Raw genomic sequence first — 16,677 nt, forward strand, 5'->3', positions numbered from 1 at the left:
AGTAAAGTTAACCACAACGTCTTCTATCGCTGGAAAAAAATAGCGAGCGGCCTATGATAAACTAATAAATGCTCGGCGGGCCGGATTAAAGTGCATGGCTGGCCGCAGTTTGGACTCCCCTGGTTTAGTCATTAGTTGATATTTAAAACACTGACGTGTAGGCTCCATTTTCATTATTGTTCACTCGTTTTGAGTAGGCTGTGTCTTGAAACGCATATGCATTGTAGGTTGCACATGTAGCTTATAAAAAATACATGAATAAAATTGACCTATAAACTGCGACAAGTTTCGTCAAAATCGGACAAACTTTATGACCTTTGATTCCTTTTAAGTGTTTTTGATTAAATCCAATATGGCGGAAGATCCAACTTAGCGGAAATTGACGTCATGGGGTGCGTTGAGTTCGGCCTCATCCAAGGATTCCAAGTATACCTCAATTTGTATGGTTGAAACTTTAAGCGCATAGATGTAATGCAAAATCGGACACATTGGGGGCGCTAGAGCACTTGACATTACATTACATTACATTTAGCAGACACTTTTTGACCAAAGTGACCAAAGTGACTTACATATGTCAGCTATGACATGAAACTTAGTTCAATTAATCATACGACTACCGAATCCAAGCAGTTGAGCAGGAGTTGTCATGGCAACCCACTCTTGCTACATTATACACACACCCAATTAACCCCCCCCGTCCCACACACACACATATACACAGATAAACTTCCTCCACCACACACCCCAATGGCTCCCCACAGACACGCACACCTCAAACATCACCAAATGTATTGTGCGTCCTCAGGTTGTAGTCACGAGTCCACATATCAAGTTTGGTGTCAATACAAGAAAGTGTTACAAGATAATTATAGCGCCCCTAGTGATCAAAGGTCACCCCACTGGGAAAGTCAGACCACAACCTCATTCATCTCCAGCCAATGTACAAGCCCAAAGTACAGAGGCTACCAGTTCCCACACGCACCTTCAGGAAGTGGACACCCGAAGTGGATGAGGCTCTGAGAGACTGCTTCGAGTGTACTGACTGGAGTGTGTTACAGAATGGAGAGGACTTGGAGGAGGTCACACAGTGCACAACTGACTACCTGAACTTCTGCATGGACATTGTTGTTCCCACCAGAACTGTACGCTGCTTTCCCAACAACAAGCCTTGGATAACCAGCAATGTCAAGACCCTTGTCAACAGGAAAAAGATGGCGTTCAGAGAGGGGGACATGGCAGAGCTGAGGCGCGTGCAAGGGGAACTCAAATTCAAGCTGAAGGAAGCTAAGGAGGATTACAGAAAGAAGGTGGAACAGAAGCTGCAGGAAAACAACTTGAAGGAGACATGGGACTGCATGAAGGTTATCACTGGCCTGAAGAAGAACAGCAGCTCTGTGGAGGGGGACCTGCACAGGGCGAACCAGTTGAACCACTTCTACAGCAGGTTTGACTCCCCTGCTCCAGCTCCAATGGCGGTGGTCTGGACACCATCCCCCAGCCCCCACCCTCACACCCCCTCAATACCAGCGCAACAGTCACCTCCATCATCACAGGCTATCGTACCCCCACCATCACTGGATTTTGCACCCCTCCCCCACATGGTGATCACGAACAATGAGGTGACAACGACCTCAGTCAAAAGCCATCAGACACACAGATCCCAGATGCACCCCTCCCCCTCCACTCCCCTTACACCCCTCACCATTACAAAGGATCAAGTGACAGTCCAACTTAAGAAATTGCGCAGCAATAAAGCAGCTGGGCCTGACAGACTGTGCCCAAGGCTACTCAAGGCCTGTGCTGCTGAACTGGGGGAACCACTGAAGCACATCTTCAATTTGAGCCTACGCCTTGGACAAGTTCCAACACTGTGGAAGACATCATGTCTCACCCCTGTCCCTAAGAAGCCACGCCCTAGTGAGCTTAATGACTACAGACCTGTCGCTCTTACATCACATGTGATGAAGACAATGGAGCGATTGGTTTTAGGCATGCTCAGACCCCAGGTACGCCATGCACTAGACCCGTTACAGTTTGCTTACCAGGAGAAAGTGGGCGTGGACGATGCCATCACTTATCTTCTACACAGGACACATTCCCACCTGGACAAGGGGAAAAGTGCAGTGAGAATCATGTTCTTTGATTTCTCAAGTGCTTTTAACACCATCCAGCCCCTCAGATTGGTAACCTGGATTACAGATTACCTGACCGAGCGACCACAGTTCGTCAGACTGAAGAACTGTCTCTCTGACACTGTGATCTGCAGCACCGGAGCGCCACAGGGAACTGTGCTCTCTCCAGTCCTGTTCACCCTGTACACATCTGACTTCTGCAACAACACCGAGTCATGCCACATGCAGAAGTTTTCTGATGATACTGCAATTGTGGGGTGTATCAGGAACGGGCAGGAGGAGGAGTACAGGAGCCTGGTGGAGGACTTTGTGCAATGGTGCAAACTCAATCATCTTCAACTTAACACTTCAAAGACCAAGGAGATGGTGGTGGATTTCCGCAGGTCTAAGCCCACTCTGCTACCAGTTCACATTGATGGGGTCAATGTGGAGGTGGTTAGCACCTACAAGTATCTGGGTCTCCACCTGGACAATAAACTGGACTGGTCAGCCAACACTGATGCACTCTACAAGAAAGGGCAGAGCAGGCTGTACTTCCTGAGGAGGCTGCGGTCCTTCAATGTGTGCAGTAAGCTCCTCAGGATGTTCTACCAGTCTGTTGTTGCCAGCGTCCTCTTCTATGCAGTAGTATGCTGGGGTGGAAGCACAAGGAAGAAGGATGTGGGGCGAATTGACAGGCTGGTAAGGAAAGCTGGCTCTGTAGTGGGAGCTGAACTGGAGTGTATCACTTCACTATCTGACAAAAGGACCCTGAACAAACTGATCAACATCTTGGACAATGAGTGTCACCCACTCCACAGCACTATTGTTAAACAGAAGAGCCTGATCAGCTGGAGACTTCGCTCACTGCCTTGCACAACTGACAGACTGAGAAAGTCATTTGTCCCCAGGGCCATTGAACTGTTCAATGCCTCACTTAAGGGAAGAGGAGAGATAGACTTCTCTGCATAGTCTGTCTGCCTCTTCATCCCCTCCATGTTTGGTACTGTCTGTCCACTAGCCACTTGTACCACTGTCTTTATGCCTCACTGTTTGCGTGCTATATTAGCACATTAGCACATATGCATAACCCCCCCTCCATGCCACAGCCGAACTGTGGCCACACTTATACATTTTCTTAAATAGTTAAATATATAGATATATAGACTTTCCTTTACTTTATTTCTGCATTGTTGACTTACTCATTTGCACTATCACCATGACCACTATCACCATTGCACTACCACCATGACACTCATTCACACAGAGCACCTTAGAGCACCTTACCATACCTTACTATGCACAGAGAATCACAGGCTAAGTCCCTGCCTCAGTCATTGCAAGCGCCTCTGATTTATTAATCACCACTATGTGGATACTGTTTTTAGAATTGATTTAGATTAAGTGTTAGTATAATTTGTAATTTTGTTATTTGTATTTTAGTATATTTTTATATATTGTATTAAGTGTTAGTATAATTTGTATTTTAGTATATTTAGCATATTCTTTATCTTCTACTGTCCTTACTGCTTAGTTGTGTTTTTATATTATATACTTTAATTACTCTTCTGCTGTTAAAGAATGTGTTTGTCTTGTATGTATGCTGCTGAGACCTTGAATTTCCCCTGGGGATCAATAAAGTATCTATCTATCTATCTATCTAAATATATTGTGCATCTTCAGGATGTGTTCCCGAGTCTATGTACCAAGTTTGGTGTCGATACGAGAAAGTTTTGCTAATTATAGCGCCCCTAGTGGTCAAAGGTCACTAAATGTATTGTCCTTATTCAGGATGTGGTCCCGAGTCCAGGCACCAAGTTTGGTGTCGATACGAGAAAGTGTTGCAAATAATAGCACCCCTAGTGGTCAAAGGTCGCTAAAATTATTGTATGTCCTCAGGATGTGCTCCCGAGTCAATCAGCCAAGTTTGGTTTCGATACGTGAAAGCATTGCTGAAATATGAGCCCAACTTCCTGTGATTATAGCGCCACATAGTGGTCAAAATTTACCACATTTCTTGAGTGTCCTCCTGATTAGGTCCTGTGTCCATATACCTAGTTTGGTTTTGATACGTGAAAGCATTGTTGAGATATTACTTCACTTCCTGTTTGGCGGCTGTGAAGTAATATCTCAACAATATAAACTTTATGACCTTTGATGCCTTTTAAGTGTTTTTGATGAAATACAAAATGGCGGAAGATCCAACATGGCGGAAATTTACGTCATGGGGTGCGTCGAGTTTGGTGTCATCCAAGGATTCCAAATATACCTTTTTTTTTATTTGCAAACATCATTGACATTACAGAAAATGCAACACTACGACATGCACAAGAATACTACATACGACAAACAGATGTACATTACATAAACACATACTGTAACTTAACAAGACATCACATTGACTTGGCTTCCACAAACATAACACAACATAACATTAATAACAGAAAGGCTAAGGATGATTTGCGTCCAGTATGATTACAGATATGATTATCAGGGATGAAATTGATGACCGGAATGAAAAGAAGGGAGGAATGAGGTGGTGTTGGGATGGGGGTGGGGATGGGGGGTGAGGGGTAGTGAGTATGTGAGGATGTATGTGTGTGTGTGTGTGTGTGTGTGTGTGTGTGTGTGTGTGTGTGTGTGCATGTGTATAAGGCTGGCTTGCTGTTGGGCCAGGAGGAGAGAAGCTGGAACATAGAGAGGGAGGGTTTCAGAGGAGAGGAGTTGTAATTATTCTATTAAAGATAAGTATAATAATAGGAATAACTGATTGCCTGGTTGATTGCCTGACTGATTGCCAACCTGGGCACCCATTAATGGCCACAGTTCCACCCAGCCCCCGCAGTTATACTGCGACGAGCTGACAGAGGGGAGGACCTGCGTGCCACCCATCCCCCCAGGCCCCCAGCATATGCACACATCCCCCACTACCACGACCAACCACACCTCGCCCCAGACCTTCACCCATCACACCACTCTTGACCTAAATATGTACAGTATGTGAATGGCTAGGTTGAGGGATCTATCTAGAGTGTAGCATTAAAAGAAGTGGGCATGCATGGTGAATATCTGTCAGGATTTCCCCATGCACACCACACTTACCCTGTGTAAGATGTATGCCTCCTCAATGTGTGCATTAAAATAAGTGAGGCATGCAGATAGACACCTGATGAGGCATCTACCTGCACTCCACTCTTACCCTAGCCTGTTTTGTAGTTTTTGTTTATGTTTGATGTATGTCACCTAACATGTAGTGCAATTAAAAGAGAGTAAAGCGTGCTGTGCGCTTCCAGGACAAGGCGTGTGCATGAGCGTATGAGGAGGGTGCACACCGGGGGCCCAGGGCCAATAGATAACCCACAGGACCCAACCAATGCCAAAACCACACAGCGACCCGCCAGGACCGAGTCTCCCAAGCCATCCAATGGGGCCCCGTCAGAATAACGATGGGAGAGGCAGAGAGAAAGAGTGAAATTAGTAAAGTTATCAGAGAATGTAAATAAAAGGGGAAGGGAAAGAAGGGGATGCTATTTATATTACTAATAATAATAATAATAATAATAATAATAACAATAATAGTTCCAGCTACCCTCCCCTGCCCAGTGTTCGATGATATGTGTATCTGTTGATGAAGTGTGTTATGATGGTGTGGAGATGGAACTCAGGCAAAGAGGGTCAGGACTTTAAGTAGGTGATAAAGGGGTACCAAGGAGAGGTTGTATCCTGAGTATTGATTAAGTTTGTAGTTGATAGGTTTTCTAATGATATATAGTCTGTTAACAAGTTTTTCCAATGAGTGATGTGAGCTTTGTTCTTAAATTTCCAGTTCATGAGGATTGTTTTCTTGGCGATAGTCAGCGCTACCAGCAGTGTTTTATTGCAGGAGTTGCTTAAATTGACTGTGGATGTATCACCAAGTATGCATAAGGAAGGGGATGCTGGGATGTGACAGCCAAAGATGGAAGAGAGAGATTTTGTGACACTCACCCAGAAGTGGTTGATTGGAGTGCAATGCCAAACCGCATGAATGTATGTATCTGGGTTATTTTGTGTGCAGTGAGAGCAAAGATCCGAGCCAAACCCCATTTTAGCCAATTTATGTGCAGTGAAGTGGAATCTGTGAAGAACCTTGTATTGTATTAGTTGTAGATTACTATTCTTTGTCATGAGGTAGATGTTTTTGCACATTTTGGTCCAGAAGTCGGCACCGGGAGTAATTGATAAGTCTGATTCCCATTTGTGATATGGCAGGCCAATTGTTTTTTCTGAACGAGATATAATTTTGTAAATTTGGGACAGTATTTTTTTGGGAGAGGGAATATTAAGCAGCTCTGAGTTTGGTGGGGGAATGTCAAGGTTAGCTGTCTGGATGTTAATTTTTCCTAGGATAGATGATTTAATTTGCAGGTATTGTAAGAAGTGTTTACTCTCGATGCCGTGCTTCTGGACCAAACAGGAAAATGAGGCCAGATTATTGTCTCTTGAAGAATGTGTTGAAGGTGAGTGATGCCCTTTCCCATCCATGTGTGAAAGTTAAGTGTTTTTTTTATTGACGGTGAAATCTGGGTTATTCCAAATTGGGGTGCGAATTGATGGTGCTATAGGTGATGTGGTGAATCTCCACCAGGCTGTCAGAGTAGCTGAAATTGTTGGGGCTTTGAAGGATGGATGTTTTTTGACCGACTGACTGCAGAAAGGGAGATCTGAGATTTTAATTTCTTTACAGATAGTTTGTTCTAGGTCTAACCAGGTGTTGTCTGAGGGGGTGGGGTGTAGCCATTTGTGGATGAAGTGGAGCTGGTTGGCCAGGGCATAGTGCTGGAAGTGTGGGGCCTCTAGTCCTCCCATTGCTTTTGGTTTTTGGAGAGTGGTGAGTTTGATCCTTGGGGTCTTATCTTTCCAGTAGAATTTAGTGATTAATGAATCGAGAGACTTAAACCAGAGGGTGGAGGGCAAATATACCTTAATGTTCAAAATGTGGTGTACGGTTCAAACGTTAAGTGCATAGATGCAATAAAAAATGTTGGTGGCGCTACAGCACTCCAAGTGCAGACTTGAAACTTTGATAAATTAAAGATATGACTGTACCGAATCAATGTGCCGAATTTCCAACTTTTTACTGTATGGTTCAATGGCAAATTAGCGTTTCGTTATAATAATAAAAAGAATACGTAGAATCACTATGGGTTGCCTCGCAGCTTCGCTGCTTGGCCCCCAAAAAGAAACAATAGCAAACACAATGGGTGCCTTCGCAGCTTCGCTGCTTGGCCCCCAAAAATCCGACCTTGAAGGTAAGCAAATTTGTTTTGAGAAAAAGGAAAATATCATAAAGATTTTTTTTTTTACAAAAACACATTGCTCACAATTATTGGCACCCCTGTTTATAATACCTTCTTAAACCTTCCTTTTCCAATAAAACAGCTTGTAATATTCACCTATGACACCCCATAGAGTTGGAAAATACAACGGAAGAGATTTAAGTCTGTTGGTTTTTACAAAATCTCTCCAGATCGTCCAGATTCCTAGGTCCACACTTGTGCATTGTCCTCTTTGACTCATCATGACCAACATTTAGTATCTTGGCAGAGATTGACAGATTTCCTTTAAAATTGTTCAGGTTTTTAATGTTTGTGATACCATGCACCTTAATTAGATTCCCAAGGCCTTTGGGAATAAAAAGCCCCACAATAGAACAGCCTCTCCACCATAATTCTCATTAGGTATGGGGTTCTTTTCAGTATAGTCATTCTTCTATGTACGCCAAACACACCTAAAGTGTTCCTAGCCAAAGAGCGCAATTTTCATGTCATCCGACAATAGACCACACATCCAGACAAAGTCACTGTACCATTCAGTAACTCCTGCCGTTTACATTGGTAATTAAATGACTGGACAGGCGTTTACCTAGGATGCCCTCTAAATGAGCCATTAGCAGTGAGGTCACTTTTGAAGATTGTTTGGGGGACTTAGTGACCCCAAAATGACACCTTGGTCTGTAACTCTCCTATAGTGGTCCTTATGGAATTTTTTGGAATCTTACCATCCTCCATACTGTGCGTGGGGGCGAGATAACCATGGGTCTTTGTCCAAGCATGTTTGTTACATTTCCAGTTGATTAGAACCTTTTAATCATTGTTTTAACTGTAAACATAGGCATTTTCAACAAAGTACCTAGTTTTTATAGACATTCGCTGACTTACAAATGTCAACACACTTTTATTTAAATTTAGTGTATTCTCTTGTCTTTCTGATGTTGAAAAATGACAAGAGGATTTAGCCTCTGTGTCACTTTATTTTCATACCTTAGTGAAAAAGAAAGTAATTAACTACCTCTGAAAGTTCACAGACACTCTGATTAATATAACTAAGTTGAAATTAGATAGGGAAATGCTTCTGTTTTGTATGTAAGATTTTCTAGGGGTGCCAATAATTGTGAGCAACGTGTTTTCGTTCGTTTAAAAATATTTATTATTTTTTCTCAGAATAAATCTTCTTCCCTTCAAGGGTGGATTTTTCCTTGTTGTTTTCATTGTGAGAGTACAATGAATCATAAAAAGATTATTTTGCATGCCTGTTTTTAGTCAACATTACCAAAGGTGCCAATAATTCTGGAGGGTACTGTATCTAACAGCTCGGTAAACGCAATGACGTCCTGCCAGCTGCTGCATCTTCTGGTGAGACTGCCAGAGTAGCCACGAGACGAGAAGTAGCCTATGACATGACACGGAAACTTTCGCCTATAGACCTATTCATTTCTGGCCAGCACCGTTCAACAATCACATTGGGCAAGGAAAGTAGGCCTACAACTTAATTTACAAGCAAAGAAAATACACTGGAAATCGAGCACAGAAGTTAGAAAAAACCTAGCATTTGTTTGTAGCCTCAATGTTGCAGGACATGACCCGAGACGGTCGGCTGAGAAAACAGATAGCCTGCTCTGTCGCTCTGTCCGAGTGGATATGCCTAAATATAGGTCTACCCGCATTGTTTTTAGGTTACATTGTCTGTATGGTGAAGTGATAACCAGACTTCTGGAAATGCAAAGCAGAAGAATATTGGGCAATATTGGTGGTTGCATGTTAGATCTGAAGTGAATTGGGTCACGAATCGCGATAGTCTGTCATTTTTAATAAATGGGTCCCCAGAAAAAAAGTTTGGGAAACACTGCTGTCCACCACCCCCTGCCGACTCAAGACACTGCTCTTGTTTGCATGCCTGCCCTACCCCCACCTCCCAGTCTCTCCAGCTCTGCATCCCATTGACACCCAACGACCTAAGCCACCATCACTTCACACTCTGCCCCCGCCTGACGCCTCCTTGCCTGTGCCTGTTGAGGTGTCCACGACCATGGCAGCCTTGAGGTGACAACGACTTCAGTCAACAGCCATCAGACACACAGATCCCAGATGCACCCCCCCCCCCCATCATCACAGCAGATCAGGTAAGAGATCAACTAAAGAAACTTCGCCCCAAGAAGGCAGCCGGGCCTGACAGACTGTATCCAAGGCTACTCAAGGCCTGTGCTGCTGAACTGGGGGAGACACTGAAGCACATCTTCAACTTGAGTCTACGTCTCAGACATCATGTCTCACCCCTGTCCCTAAGAAGCCACACCCTAGTGAGCTTAATGACTACAGGCCTGTCGCTCTAACATCACATGTGATGAAGACAATGGAGCGACTGGTCTTAGGTATGCTCAGACCCCAGGTACGCCATGCACTAGACCCGTTACAGTTTGCATAACAGGAGAAAGTGGGCGTGGACGATGCCACCACTTATCTTCTACACAGGACACATTCTCACCTAGACAAGGGGAAAAGTGCTGTGAGAATCATGTTCTTTGATCTCTCAAGTGCTTTTAACACCATCCAACACCTCAGACTTGGGGACAAGCTCTTGCAGATGGGTGTGGACGCTCACCTGGTAACCTGGATTACAGATTACCTGGCCGAGCGACCACAGTTCGTCAGACTGAAGAACTGTCTCTCTGACACTGTGATCAGCAGCACCGGAGCGCCACAGGGAACTGTGCTCTCTCCAGTCCTTTTCACCCTGTACACATCTGACTTCTGCTACAACACCAAGTCATGCCACATGCAGAAGTTTTCTGACGATACTGCAATTGTGGGGTGTATCAGGGACGAGCAAGAGGAGGAGTACAGGAGCCTGGTGGAGGACTTTGGGCAATGGTGCAAACTCAATCACCTTCAACTCAACACTTCAAAGACCAAGGTGGTGGATTTCTGCAGGTCTAAGCCCGCTCTGTTACCAGTCTCCATTGATGGGGTCAATGAAGAGGTGGTAAGCACCTACAAGTATCCGGGTCTCCACCTGGACAATAAACTGGACTGGTCAGCCAACACTGACGCACTCTACAAGAAAGGGCAGAGCAGGCTGTACTTCCTGAGGAGGCTGCGGCCCTTCAATGTGTGCAGCAAGCTCCTCAGGATGTTCTACCAGTCTGTTGTTGCCAGCGTCCACTTCTATGCAGTGGTATGCTGGGGAGGAAGCACAAAGAAGAAGGATGCTGGGCGACTTGACAGGCTGTCTCTGTAGTGGGAGCTGAACTGGAGTGCATCACTTCAATATCTGACAAAAGGACCCTGAACAAACTGATCAACATTTTGGACAATGAGTGTCATCCACTCCACAGCACTATTGTAAAGCAGAAAAGCCTGATCAGCTGGAGACTTCGCTCACTGCCTTGCACAACAGACAGACTGAGGAAGTCATTTGTCCCCAGGGCCAGTGAACTGTTCAATGCTTCACTTAAGGGAAGAGGAGAGATAGACTTCTCCGCATAGTCTGTCTGCCTCTCCACCCTCTCCATGTTTGGGTACTGTCTGTCCACTTTTTACCACTGTCTTACTGCCTCACTGTTTGCTTGCTATATTAGCACATATGCATAACCCCTCCCTCCATCCCACAGCCGGATTGTGGCCACACTTATACCTTTACTTAATATAGTTATATATATATTTATATATATATATATATATATATATATATATATATATATATATATATATATATATATATTATATATAGTTTTTCTATCGTTTTTTATATTACCTTGCCTACTCTCTTATATGTCCATATTTATTTTAGGCTGGTCTCTAGACTTTATTCTTGCACTTACTCATTTGCACCATCACCAAGACACTCACTCACACAGAGCACCTTACCTTACTATGCACAGAGAATCTGCCTCAGTCATTGCAAGCGCCTCATGATTAATCACCCTCTATGTGGATACTGTTTTTAGGACCCTTACACTATCTATCTATCTATCTATCTATCCATCTATCTGCTGTAAGCTACAGAATGATACTAAAGATCACCTCGTTGAAGTCATACAGTAGACTAGGCTAAATCAGAGCCTACTTTTTCATCAAGCTGGAGCCAGAGATGATGGCCTTTGGCGAACAGTTTAGGCCTACTCAAAATGAGTAAAACCAAATTTGGCGAAATCTCACACTTTTTTCCCTTTCCACTTTGCAGAGTAATTTGATTAATTCCAATCGCAGGAAAGAAAGACACACAGTTTTCTTGTTTAATTAATTTGGTAGTCTTATTATCTGCTAGGCTATAAGCCTAATGCAAAACCATTTTCTGATATTTTATAGATTGGCTATATGAAGATATCGATAGGCATAAACAGGGTGCCCATTACGTGAGACACACGCATTTCAATTCATTCACACGCTCACACGCCACACCTTGCTCTGACGATCACACGCCACACCTTGTATTGCCCGTTGTACCTAAATTAAAAACTTTCAGATGAGAGCCACCAACCCCAGTGCTGGAGCCTACCATCCCCCCTCATATGAGGCGGACTTCTGCGCTTCTGCTACGGCACTAGCTCCCCTCCCCCAGCTTATTTCCATGACGGTGGCCAGCAGAGACAGGCCAGCAAAATCTTCACAGTGGACCAACAATCTACCTCAGAGTGCAGTGCCCATAATTTGCATCGAACAGTACAGGGGTCAAAAAACACTTAAAGTGTCGTGAATATTTTCCTTTCCATATTAAAAATTCCAAGGGACACGAATCAATCAGAAGGAGATAGTAGGCTATACAATATATAAGTACTTTATTATAAATATTCGCTAAAACGAATAGCAATTGTTATAGAAAAATTGGAAAAGAAATACACACTTATTCAAAACAACGAATGAAGCGGATCCTTGCTGTCCATGAAAACAGCATAGAGTCTCGTCTAGTCTAATCAAAAAATGGAAATAACAGGTCTTTGAATTGGCATGCAAAATTAGACTGTTATAGGCCTATAGTAGCAAATATGGTAGCAAATAGCCTGGTGATGAGACAGCTTTTAAAACATTTATTTAATTCTCGCTGGAGAACGGGCTGTTGCGCAAACAAATGAATTTCCACACAGCGAAACACCTTGCGAATTTCGGCCAGCTTCGCCTCGGGGGCGTTTTTAACCTTTTGACTGCAGTGTCAGCAAGCGAGCTAATTAGGCTAATCGGCTAGTTCAAACGTTTAAGTACTTAATGAAGATATCCAGGGGTCTTTATGCCTCGACTAAGTTGATGTTGCCTATAAACAACAACTCATGTTCATAGAAACAACAAGGTCAATAAGACATCATATTTTTCATACCTGTGTTGCAGCATGTAGCCTAGCTGTCTAGCTAGGTTTACAATGCAATCCAATGTCCGAACATAAGTTCGCCAGTAAGCTAGCTAAAAAGTTTGAGTGTTTAAACTAACATATACAGTAGTGTATTTAGTGGTGTATGTGCTCTGACTAAGTTTGTGTGGCATATAAACCGCAATACGTGTTGATACAAGTGTCAATGTTCGTGTAGAAACATTTTAATCACATACAAATTTTCGTGTTACAGCTCAGGTAGTCTCCGCCATCTTGTTCAGACTTTTTTATAACTCCCGCCTCCAAACACAAACATGCAGACCTGATTGGTTCTCGAATGATCCTCATTTAAATAAAGTTAAACTTTCGCCAACTTCGCTCTCATTTCGCCCAATCAGGGCGAATTTCGTCTCCATTCCACCTCAATGAGAGCGACACGAAATTTCGGTGTGTGGAAACCCACCGTTAGGGTGAATTAGGGGTCAAAGCTATGGTTTTGCTAACCCATTCGCACAATAAATAATTTCGGAAAGGTTCTCTCCATTGTTAACGTGCAACATTTCTCCATGTGGATGTGGGGTAGTGTCAAGCAGTGAAGTGATAGCCTATTGCAAGTAGGCAATGTTCAGACAGAAGACGGGCACTGCTTTCTCTGTTAGTATTTCTGTCCCTCCGAAAACTGTGTTAAAATGGTGTTTTTAGCAGTCAAAATGTGATTTTCATGAGCTTAACCAGTAAAACAAACATAAACAAAACAGCCAGATACCTCTTCATAAAATAACAAAGACACCTTCAAAAGTTCTATCGTGAGACTGCATGTCGTTTGGAGCAGTGTATCGGTAGGCTAGCCTATATTAAAAACAGAAGATTTTCCGTTTGCTTCGGGATATAGGCCTACCGCTAATTCACTTTTGGATTGTTTGATTATAGTGCTAACTGTTGGGACTGTCACAGGAGACGTAGTGTAGGCCTATCAGCCATCGAAATGAAAGCTCATCAGGGGGTAATATTGTGGAAACAAAAGTTGGGTAGGCTAAATGTATGGTATACTGTCGCATACTGGCGCGTATAGAGCATGACCACTTACCGTTTTCTGGGTTCAACTGGTATAGGAGTCCCTTCCACCATTCCCTGCGGACCAAAGCCAATACCAACCATTTCTGCTACTTTTCCAGAATTGGCACCTGCTGCATTGATCACAACAGTACACTCTACAGGCTGGAATTCTATACTGTTTGGCATCTGCACCTAGCGAAGGGAGATAACATGAGAAAAATAAATAGTACTATCATTCAATCATGAAAATTAAAGTTGCCATAACTGGATGTTTAACATACATTTGCATGAGTAATCCTTTTGATGTGGAGTCTTCCCATCTCTTTGTTTTCTACTGAGTGAACTCTGTGATTAAAACCTGGTGAATAGAAAAGATCCTACATTTTAGATTATTTGTGTACCATATATTAATTTTATAAATGTTAAAAATGACAGTAAACAATGACATAAAAATCAGTTTTTGAAAAACTCAAATATCGAAATCAGTATTGGCCTTCAAAATCCCATATCTGTCAGGCTTTATAGGAGATGGAGACACTTTGACATACACACGGATGCACACACATACACAAGTTAGACAGGCCATATGGGTGCGTTACGTTACAGTCAATCAAGAAAAAAACTCGCACACCATTATTTGCCGTTGAAAAATAAATAAACAAAGTGTTTAATCCATCAAGCCAAGGTGCTACCAAGTGAGGTGATGTACAAACGTTTTGGTCCTCAGACCTTCATCAGTGCAAACACTACACAAAGGTGTGACGCCTATTTATAGTCCGCGTCTACTTGGTGGCAGATCTGTCAATCAACCTGACCACTAGCTAGATAGGTTGAATTGTAGGCTCAAAGAATCATGATGTGATTGATGTCATTAGTACAGTAGACAGTCTGACCCAAGATAATGAATGAATATAAAAAACTCCTATGCTGGGTGTTCGATATGGAGCGATCTAGATGTCCATGTTCGCATGCTCGTTCCAGGGCACTGTCAAGAATCTCGGAGGTATAACCTCGTCCACGGAAGTCCTTGTAAAGTGCTTTGGACTCAACTTTGAAGTCATCATCTCTATGACAAATGCGTCTAATGCGTAAAAAAATTACTGTAAGGGAATCCCTTCTTGCTGTTCATGTCTGTGGGTTTCTTGTATAAAGTGGTGTGTAGGTTACGGGTGTCTCGCACTACCCAGAAAAAATGTATGTGCTTGCGATCAAATTCAAGACTGAATTTAATGTACTCTATAAGCCCATTAAGATAGTCATTAAATTAATGAAGATATGCCTCTGTACCCTTCCAAATAAAAAATAAATCATTTATATAATGCCTGTAAAGAAGTATGTTGTCAGAAAACAGATTGTCAGCATGGATGTGGTGATGCTCAAGGTAAGCCATGAACAGATTAGCATAATCAGGGCGAAAGTGGCACACATGGCAATGCCACCACAAATCTGTATGAAGTAGAGGCTACATGGTGACCAAGAAGATGTCGACCTCATCTAAACTAACTTTATTAATGGTGTCTATGAAATCACCTGTGTCTCTCAGGTAGGACGGTAAGTTGGTGACCAGGGGTCTGATGTGTGCATCAATAAATTTGGAAAGGGGCTCAGTGACACATACACATCCACACGCACAGACACACACGCATGCACACACATGCAAACACACACAGGCACACACACACACTTACATGCACGCAGACAGACAAAGGGACACACGCACAGGCACGCACATACAAGCATACACAAAAGTTGCAAGAGTAGGGGATGGAGTAGGAGATGGAGACAAATTGACAAGCCTGATTTATTTTCGTGGAGAGGATGTACAGGACTAAGCGACAGTCATATTTTGTACTGCTATGCGGTACATCTAGTTTTAATTATAAGGGGACACATTCAATTGTTCTGATCACTACATGCAATACTCCCTATCAATTTACAAAGTCAAAGTAAACTTTATTGTCAATCAACCATGCAACAATCTGTTGCACAGCGGACACAAATTGCGTTTCTCCACACTCCATGTGCTGGTTTGTAACAACATTGTTTTTAAAAAGAGGTAGTGCACAGACAGGTACACACACAATCACAACAAAGACAAGACAGTTGGTATTACACAAAGACAAATAGTAGAGACAGACAGGACAAGGTACTGTACGACTTGGGTGGAGAAGGGTCTTTAATTATACTGGTGGCTTTATTACAGCATTGGGACAGGTACAAGTCCTGGATGGATGGAACGGCTGTTCTAGTGATCTTCTCTGCTGTCCTCACCACTCTCTGCAGGGCCTTCTGGTCGGCAACAGAGCAATTGCCATATCAGACTGAGGACTGCTGGTAAGGATGCTTTCAAGGGGTGAGGGCAGAAGGGGGAAGGTCAGCTGTCCTCATCCAGCGCAGGAAGTCGAGGCGTTGCTGCCCCCTCTTGACAAGGGAGGTGGTGTAAGTGGAGCATGTCAGGTCATCTGTGATGTGCACCCCCAGGAACTTGGTGCTTTTCACAGACTCCACAGCACTGCCATTGATGGTGAGTGGGGGGTGTGTTTCTTCCTGTAGTCCACAATGATTTATTTTGTTTTGTTGACATTCAGTAGAAGGTTATTGTTGTCGCACCAGTTGATGAGTTGATGTACCTCCTCTCGTCATCACCACTGATGAGGCCCACCACTGTTATGTCATCTGCATACTTGATGTGGTTCGAGTTGTGTCTGGCACAACAGTCAAGGTTCAACAGCATGAACAGCAGAGGGTTCAGCACACTGCCCTGGAAGTCCAGTTACCAGTTGCATAGTGGAGTGCTGGTGCCTATTGAGCCAACCAATAGGCACCAGCACTCACCAGTTGTTGGGGATGACTGTGTTGAAGGCAGAGCTGAAGTCAATCATATGCATAC

General features: G+C 43.4%; 1 protein-coding gene and 1 long non-coding RNA gene across 2 annotated transcripts in view; both read right to left on the reverse strand.

The window, feature by feature from the left end:
• Positions 1 to 16,677, reverse strand: part of foxred1 (FAD-dependent oxidoreductase domain containing 1) — a 103,826-nt gene that overhangs the window by 35,270 nt on the left and 51,879 nt on the right. The window contains exons 7-8 of the mRNA XM_042086220.1: positions 14,069 to 14,145; positions 13,819 to 13,979 (exon numbers count right to left, since the gene is read on the reverse strand). Coding sequence (XP_041942154.1) covers positions 13,819 to 13,979; positions 14,069 to 14,145 — 238 coding nt within the window. The remainder of the gene's footprint in view (positions 1 to 13,818; positions 13,980 to 14,068; positions 14,146 to 16,677) is intronic.
• Positions 290 to 7,132, reverse strand: LOC121705323. Its single transcript, XR_006030763.1, has 3 exons — positions 7,074 to 7,132; positions 4,264 to 4,380; positions 290 to 306 (listed from the first exon to the last, which is right to left on the reverse strand). It is a non-coding gene; the product is annotated as an uncharacterized LOC121705323 (long non-coding RNA).

This window comes from Alosa sapidissima, chromosome 3 (assembly GCF_018492685.1).
Source record: "Alosa sapidissima isolate fAloSap1 chromosome 3, fAloSap1.pri, whole genome shotgun sequence".
In the NCBI taxonomy this organism is placed as follows: domain Eukaryota; kingdom Metazoa; phylum Chordata; class Actinopteri; order Clupeiformes; family Clupeidae; genus Alosa; species Alosa sapidissima.